Source organism: Semicossyphus pulcher, unplaced genomic scaffold, assembly GCF_022749685.1.
Source record: "Semicossyphus pulcher isolate SPU_LCO1_2020_fin unplaced genomic scaffold, fSemPul1.0.p SCAF_16, whole genome shotgun sequence".
In the NCBI taxonomy this organism is placed as follows: domain Eukaryota; kingdom Metazoa; phylum Chordata; class Actinopteri; order Labriformes; family Labridae; genus Semicossyphus; species Semicossyphus pulcher.
This window is the reverse complement of record NW_027211670.1, coordinates 4,772,050-4,781,198: the sequence shown is the minus strand read 5'-3', so window position 1 is coordinate 4,781,198 and position 9,149 is coordinate 4,772,050. Positions and strand designations below refer to the sequence as shown.

The 9,149-nt window shown below is 41.8% G+C and overlaps 1 protein-coding gene across 1 annotated transcript; it reads right to left on the bottom strand.

Annotated features, from left to right (window-relative positions):
- Positions 1 to 2,340: 2,340 nt before the first annotated feature.
- On the bottom strand, positions 2,341 to 8,812 carry nrbf2b (nuclear receptor binding factor 2b). The gene is made up of 4 exons (XM_069664645.1): positions 8,653 to 8,812; positions 6,274 to 6,358; positions 5,810 to 5,850; positions 2,341 to 4,759 (listed from the first exon to the last, which is right to left on the bottom strand). Exons 1-4 carry the CDS (start codon positions 8,743 to 8,745, stop codon positions 4,043 to 4,045), a joined length of 936 nt encoding a protein of 311 aa, XP_069520746.1. The 5' UTR covers positions 8,746 to 8,812; the 3' UTR covers positions 2,341 to 4,042.
- Positions 8,813 to 9,149: the final 337 nt, after the last annotated feature.

Here is a 9,149-nt window from a genome sequence, read left to right as displayed (position 1 = left end):
TAAATACATTGTTTGATGTGTTGGAGGAGTTTGCACAAACCAGCTCTTCATCTACAGAAACGTTCACACATACGTTAAACAAGTCTTTTTTCCCAGGAGCCTGAAGCTTGCTGTGTGTTCTCCACACATCACATTATGTTTCCAGGTGTCAGAGCATATCACTGCAAACAGTATGTTGTCAAAGTATAATTAAGCCTTTAGTGTCACTTGAGGGAGCGTCTGAAAAATGTCCTCACGTGATGTCACTTTTGAGGACTACAAGTTTGAAAATTCAAAAAATCTTTAGATTTTAGGTTATAAAGAAGTGAGCTTACCAGACATCTGTTTCAACTGCAGGCCAAAAGCTACATGCTACATTAGCCACAACTAGTATAACACACCCAGGGGCACAAAGATTTTAGATTGGTCTATAGTGTTAGGCCAGTCCTAATATTGCTCCTAGATTAGTCTAATGCAAATCAGACCATTTCAAAATTACAAAATTAAAGACTGACTAATTTTAAGACAAAACAAATGTCCTTACCCCCAGGCTAACTCAGCTCTAAGACCCATGTTACCATGGTAACAATCAGTGACACCTGCTGACCAGTGGTACCAAAATTTGAACATCTTTAATGGTCCTTTCAACGGTCAGATTAACACCATTTTTTACATATCAGTTTTGTTGTTGTTGTTGTTGTTGTTGTTGTTGTTACACTCTTGGCCGAATGTTCCAAGTAAAATGCCCTTAAAACTACTGAATTCCTCCAGTAGACAAACATTTTCTGCTGGGGTAAACAGACTTGAGCGGTTATATGCGGTTACTCTGTCATTTTTTTTGTTTTGAATCAGTTTAATGTCTCAATCGCTTGTTTAGTCTTCTTACATTAAGATCCCATTTAGAGTAAAAGTGATACTAAAGCAGCGTTTCCTTTCCGACGTGGCTACCTATGATTGAAAAGTTGCTAACACAACAATCATAGGATAGAGGCATAGAAATGCGTAATCACATTGTTGTCCATGTGTGACCACGTCTGGCTCCAAGAAAAACAAGACGGCCAAACGGAGGCTTCAAAATGCTAATTAACAAACCAATGGGTGACACATCTATTAATTATACAGTCTATGGGGAACACAGAGTCATGACTTGGCACAGAGTATTTACACCAGGCACACGGCAGGCCTGTGGAAAAACAGCATTAGAAAAGTATTTTGGCAAATTAGGGTGTCCCAGATGTGATGCAGTTTGATCAACCTTCCTGTGAAAGACTACTGCTTCTATCCATGTGACCGTCCAAACACTGACTCCACAGTACAGAAAGTTGTCCAAGGCACGGGTTGGGTTTGTTCAGAAGTTTGGAGGGTTGCTGAGGCTGCTGTTTTGGCTACTTGGATCAATGATAGCGGGCCAGCCGGCAGATTAGCAGTTATTATGTACTCCCTTTAGCTGCATGAAGTGTATTGGTGTTCATGGGAAGGCTGCATACGTCCTATGAAAGGTTTAATCAGAACAACCTGACAGTTTTTCATATATCTAAATTCAATGTCCATGAATGTGTGTTACGTTTTCCAGCGAATCAAACACTCAACGATGAAACAGACACATGGCAGACAACGGTGATAAATCACATCTATCAAATGTTGCATAGGGTCATGACTGCAGCATATTGTCCTGTTTGCAACCATTTCTCTGCATCTTTACTGTTCCATAGAGGAAATACCCTGTCTTATGTGTGACTGCATGAGCTTGTACAAATGCCTTAAAGTGTGATAGTGTGTGCGACACATGCAACATGAATTCAGACTGCATGCAACACAGTAAATAAGAGCTTCAAGTCCTCTCTTCTGTCTGTGCTGACAGGAGCTGTCAACAGCCAATCACTTTCTAATTATAACATCAATGAGTCTCATAGCTGTTACTGCAGCAACTGTAATGAATACTTAGATGAATGTTTTTAATGTTTGCACCAAGTAAAATATGGACTTAATGTTAGCAGTGATGAGTGTGGGAATGACCCCACAGATCATTATCATCACCTCTGCAGGCGAGCAGTCAGTCATGTTCAAAATGTGTTTTCTTTAACTTTGATGCGATTAAACCACAAACATCCCATTGACGTCTGCTTATGAGGCGTCATGAACACACCAACTGTGTTGCTCGCAGTGCGAACAAACAGTGACTGACGTGTCTGCACCTGTTTGTGCTTTCGCTCTCAGTCCCTACCATCAGTCAGTAAATATGTGTATGCGAGTGTGTTGCTGTTGTTGCACAAAAACACTGATCTGCAAGAAAATCACAAAGATTGTTTATTCTCTCATTTGAAAGACTTGCTCAGAAATAACTCACCACACACACACAGATGATCGTTGAAGCTTTTAATTTGAGTTCGCTAAATAAGAAAATTAAAAAAATGCAGCAATGTCGTTTTTCTTCAACAACAGCAATCTTTGCTGTGACTGAATCACACTGCACATGATCCTGATGTGTGTGTGTGTGTGTGTGTGTGTGTGTGTGACATTGATAATAGGGGTACAAGTTAGTGCCGCGCACTTCCAATGATGCCCTAAAGGAGCAGTTCATCCACAAATACTTCAGCCATTACCCACTCCCCTCACGAGTGTATTGTTGCTGCTTCACTTCAACATTCTCTCGAACAACTGAGTCTGCTGGGAACATGTTCTGATGGAGGACCAAACCACACATAAATAGTGTACTTAAAACAGCTCAGGCAGCATATTCACAGCTGTGATCCACGATGACATGATCATCTTATTAAATAAGATTAATTCAAAACACAAGACACCGATCATGCCAGATGATTACAAACAAAGGAACATATTAAATTGACGTGCTTTCATTCATTAGGTATTAAAGACCTCATATTGAGCTTATGACAAAAAGGAAGTCTAAAAACATAAATAACGATTCACCGATGCAAAAACAAAACAATGCGAGACATTGATCAATAACTAAATTAAACAGTTATAGAATTTTACATTTTCCACTTATGAATCTCTTGCTGCCCAGCAGTGACAGTGGAGCCTGCATGTGCCTACTCGTTTTTAGAGTCGGGCTTCTATATCGGTTGGTTGTTATGGATCTCTCACAGATATTAAGTACGGGCATTTACTGTATGCTTAGAATATGTAATGCATCAATGCAATTAAAAGAATGTTGTGGTTTGTCCAGCAAAGAGCGCCCAGACTCCATAGTTTACAATATTCCCAGCACTGTGCAGCACATGTAAGCAGAGCATCATCATAAATCATCATAAATATTCTTTAACAAAGTAATTAAGACGAAGCCTTCTAAGCACCTATGCATGGACATCTCAATGCAAAATTGATGCAAAATCCACATAGTGAAGGTCATTTTCATTCCAGCTAAAATATTCACTGCATCCGCTGCCATAGCTATTATCTATGAAATTTAAATCAGGATCAGTCAAACACAAACCTCTCTGCTTAACACAATACTTCCAGGTGCATTCCAGTTCAGTTGTATCCGCAACTTGACTGACACTTCCAGAAAGTGCAAAATATTATGTAAATAATCAACTTATGGATAAAAATCACAATTGTTTAGCTTCAGAAAAATTATATTATGCTGCCCGAGTTGTTTCCTTACAATAACGTCAGCCTCCAGCTGCTCCCTATTCACTGCATGTCACAGCATCTGTCTTTGAAGGACCCAAATACAGGACTCCATTTAAACATGTTCCTGACAGCTTTGCTTGTTTCTCTGTATGCCGATACATACTGACAAACAACCTGTGTGGTTGAACTACCCCTTTATCTTAGATTGTATTAGTGGTATAGACATCAACACTTTTCTGTCTGATAAGACCTCTTTTTCAAGAATGTGTGAGACTGACACCTTCCCATCAGTAGTGCAGAGGGTTTTCTCTCCACCTTTAAACCTGAGCAGGGGCCTGATCAGACAGACTGTGGGTTTCAGATGTCAAGTGTGTGTGTGTGTGTGTGTGTGTGTGTGTGTGTGAGAGAGAGAGAGAGAGAGAGAGAGAGAGAGACACACAGAGAGAGAGAGACATGTCTCTTCTTATCACAGTTTATCCCTGTCCAGTAGCTCCTGTAGTAGTTCATTCTGGATGTCCTCTGGTAGCTCCAGAGGAGGCAGGTCGTCCAGACACAGATCCTCCTGAGCCGGCATCTCCAGCGGGGGCAGCTGAGGGATTGCGATCTCCTTCCCCTTCCCTGTGCTTTTCCTCTCCTGCCCAACCCCTGTTCCCATAGCACCACCTGCCTGAGGGAGCACCCAGAGCTCCGACCCCTCGACAAAGTCTGCTGCATCAGCTGCCTCGGAGCGCAGCCGGGCATTTTCCGATTGTAGCCGCTCATTATCAGCTGCCAGCCGCTGGTTTTCATCCATCAGGTGGTCGACCAGGCGCCGCAGGTCCTCGATGGTGGTCTGTTGTTCCTCCAGGCGAGTTTTGTCGTCTTTGGTGGTCTTAGATCCTGGGCACGGTGGAGTCAAAGGCAGGCAGCCTCCAGTCTGCCGTGTCTGAAGCTGGTAGAGCAAGGTGTCGTACTCTCTCTCCCTGTTTCCACCACGCTGTGCGGCTGAGAGCCCTGGGGAACCGTGGCTCGGGAACTGGCCTGCAGGCTGGGTCTGGGTAAGGAGATGTGGGCCACCAGCGGGCTGCACCTGGCCAGGTCGGGCCTTTGTCGCCTCACGACGAGCCTCTCTCTTCCAGCGCTCCTGGATGAGTCGCTGCTGTTTGATGTGACTATCCCTTTGCAGCTCCATGGACAGACGAGCCTGCAGACACACAGGATCAGCACCAGCCACAGCACTTAAAACGCTACCACTAACAACCAAACTGTTTACAAGGATAATTCAAATGAATATTAAACCAAAAATTCTGTTACCTGCAGCCGTGTGTACTCTTATTAATAACAGCCTTGTTGGATAGTTGGTTTGTTTACGCACTGAGCTGACCGTGAACGGACAGGAGGCCTGTGTTTTTCAAACTGAGGTAGAAAAAACAACTGCGATGCAATATTCTGAATACGCTGTGAGAATGCTCAGAAATACGTATTAAATATCTTGTTTTATACTCGTTGTTGACGTCATTATTCGAGTAACGTAACACCACTCGCGCACCCACGCATGCTAAAGTAGTTTAACTCAGTTACATGCACCATGTCAGCCGTGACCAGGTGAGTGATGTCTGGAAGTCCTTTGACAAAAAAGACGACAATAACGTGCTGAGCAAGATATGTGGTGTTAAACTTGTATATCATAGAAATACTAGCTTGATGCTTCACCACATGTGCTTAAAGCACAAGGAGAAGCCAGCGGAGACAGACAGTCTCGCATCACATCATATGCTAGCTCTGTTAGCACGTCATTGTGACGATACCAGAGCGGAGAAGATTAGCCTGCTAAGAACGAAAATGGTGACTGGAGATATGCTCCCATTAAGTGTTGTGGAAGAAGAGGCTTCCGTGAGCTAATGGTGTTTGTTAAGCCGCAGTACAAGCCACAGCTACGAGAGAGGAAAACATGCGAGTTAACGTTACCTGGCTTTCATTTTGTATTATTTTATCCATCCGTGATCTATCAATAAGTGGACAATCTGCCCTCACTCTCTACCCTACCGTAGCCTACCTGTCGGGAGCAGGTTGTACACACACACACACACGCTCTGCAGAGAAACAGTAGATAAGGCTGAACAGTAGATACATTTAACACCAGTTTGCTAACTTAACATGCACACACACACACACACACACACACACACACACACACACTATGGTGCGGGATTTGTGCAATCTACTATGCCCAATGCACACAGGAGAATCTCACCTGCTCACACTCAGTTTTCTTCATTGCGTCAGTCAAATGATCTGGTAGAGAGACAGACAAACACACAGTTGAGCACCTTTACTTCCTCCACAAACTTCTCATCATCAATGCAAATTCAAGCGTCATGACTTAAAAAAACTGGCAACCAATACACGCCTCATTAATCACACAATGAATCCTAGAGCAATTTACATCAACTCTTTGAGGCATGCAGTTTGATGCAAGTCAGAATATAAGTGTGACACATCGTTTGCTATGTTGAAACAATGAATCTAAGTAGGATACGGCTGCAGAATAACAAACTTCGATACTCTACAGTATGGCTTTCTGTGCAAAGGCCAAAAGAAAAGACAGACCTGGGCGCGTACATCATCACATAGTGCTGATTGGTAACAGAAAGAGTCCCCTAACACATTAAATACAAGTGTAATACAAATGGCAGACACGTTGTCAGCGTCACTTACCAGCTGCTTTTCCATGGCACGAGATGGCCTCTTCATACTTTCCAGCCGCTAGCAAACGATCAGCCTTCCTGCACTGCTGATGAGCCTGTGGACGCATGGAGGGAACAGAGAAGGATACTGCGAGTCAAAAAGAGGCATCAGTCCCACAACAGTGGGTGGTGGAGTTATTTAAAAGGGGGTAAAGTGTAACATTTAAACATTTAGATGTAAGAAGTTGTTCAGAGAATAAATTAATCTGTCCTGTTGTTTGTGGTTTAGAGATGTGTTGATGGACTTGTCATCCTGGGCTCTGGGAAAGTATAATTCACTATTTACCCCATTTCTGAAAATCATCCTATGATTTATAGATAACACAAATAAACAAGTTTAAGTCCTGCACTGGTCCTAAATTAGGATGAGAAAAAATTATATATTTCCAATATGGTGCCTGAGATCAGGAATGACAATACACATTTTCCATGTAAACTAGGCACCAATTTGACAATGCAGAGATACTCAGGAGGCTGATTTATTAAACAATTTCATTTATTACTGAATAGTAAAAGAAATTCTGCTGACCACAGTATGCAGATGTGATGCTCTGCCACATGTGCACAGCTTTCCTGAACAGTGACACTTCTATCAATAAAGACATTGCCACAATGAAAATATTTAAATGTTTTCACTTACATAATTATTTTTAAATCGAAAACTCAAGTTCTTTATAAACATATGTACAGTATATTTTCTCACATCATTTATCATTTATTTCGCAGAATGCCATCACTTCGGGTCAAAGCGAAAGGGTCAGGCAAAGCAGCAGCAATAGCTAATCAACTGCCCAGAAAATGTTTTTCAAAGGGTAAACAAAAAAGCAACATTACAAGAGGAAACAGTGTTCAGTACTTAAACCTGCTTGAGCTCTTTTGCTGCTCCAGCAGTTCAAGTGCCGGAGCATTGGCCTTCACTAATGTTAGTGCTAGCTGGATGGAATTTGATGATTGTGGAACAAAGTTTAAAAGTATAGGGAGAAAACCTGGTGGTCACAGTGGGACACCCACATGTAATAATTAGTGGAGAAGAGTAACTCTTTGTTGGCTCTAGTCAAAGGTAAACATCCATCCTTCTACACTGAACAAAAATATAAACGCAACACTTTTGCTCCCATTTTTCATGAGCTGAACTCAGAGATCTAAGACTTTTTCTACGTACACAAAAGGCCTATTTCTCTCAAATATTGTTCACAAATGTGTCTAAATCTGTGTTAGTGAGCACTTCTCCTTTGCCGAGATAATCCATCCACCTCACAGGTGTGGCATATCAAGATGCTGATTAGACAGCATGATTATTGCACAGGTGTGCCTTAGGCTGGCCACAATAAAAGGCTTTACTACCCAACAAAAGTTGAAGGAGCAGATATTATCGTATAGCAAACGAAACACCATGGTGCATGGCTGTATTTGTTCACTGTAAGACAGAAATCAGCCCCTCAAAATCCATATTGAAAAAGTCATGCAACTTAACAAAAGCTAACTGTTATGGAGGATTAGGTGTGCCATGGACAAATGGGTTACTTTGAATTTCTGTTCGACTATAAACTGTATAGAAACAGCCTACACATCAGGAAAATTGATGTATCATTTCAGCCAGGGCTGGGAATAAACTTCTATCTTGGGAAAAACTTCATTGTGCAGTGGACAGAATATTTGAGTCGGCCAATTAGGTTCAAAACAGTGGCAGCAGGTGTGATTGGCATGGATTTATTTATCCTTCACTTTTGTTACTTTACTATCACAACAATACATGCGAGACAAAAACTGAGGACAAATGAAGAACTATCTTCTGTTCAATACGTTGGATTTGCCTTTCATTTGTCACCAATCTCTATATTTAGGTTGTAACCGATACTCCTAAATACTACTTACACGCCTAGTGCCTACTCCTTCATTATAAGGCTGGTCAAAAAGTTACTCTATATCAACTAAAAGAACTTGTCTTCAGGGAATGATGCCACTGTCTTAACTTACAACATCGAAACATTTGGGAGACTAAATAACACTGAATTAGCATTTTCGTTTACTGTTGCCTTGAGAGTGACATTTCAAAATAACCTGCCAGCTAGATACTTATCAAATGGCCTTTCATACAAATGAAATGCTAACATGTGGTCCTAACTCTTGCTAACATTATATAGCAAAAATAACACACCACAAACTGACAGTATGATAATACCCTGCTCGTTTTGTCTAGAATAAAAGCAACATGTATCATGTGTAGCATGTATAAGCTACCAGACAACTAACAACGGTTAGCTGTAAGCTAGCTAATGTAGCTTACCTATGCAGTATGCTAGCTACAGTAACGTTAGCCTGTTATTGCAACATCCAGAGCGAAACTTACGAGATTGAGCGGGCTGTCCACGACCTCCATGGAGTCGATTCTTCGATGGCTAACACTACATGAAATGAGCCTTTGTCCCTCACGGACTGTCATCCGCACTGCGATAAAAACAACACTGACAAAAACAATCAGAAGGAAATTACTGTCAGGGAAGCACAGTCGCTTCCACAGCCACAGCGGCGTCAACAACACGTCATGACGTCACGGCCGTTCACTCTACGCTCTGGTCACATGCATTGAGTTAAAGCTCCTGTGAGGAGTTTTTTGTTGGTTATGGAACAGACTGAAATTAATTCTGCTGACTCTATATGACCTACAAAAGCAAACCAGACCATCGGGGACAAGATTGATCATTTCTATATAGTAATTTTTAATGCTTGAAACTGCTGGCGGGGGGTGGGGGGTAGATGTCAGATAAAGCATTAACTGCACGCTGCCTTTCTTTACATTTTCCAGGGCAAAAATTTAAGTGAGTGATACATATGACTGTTAAAGAA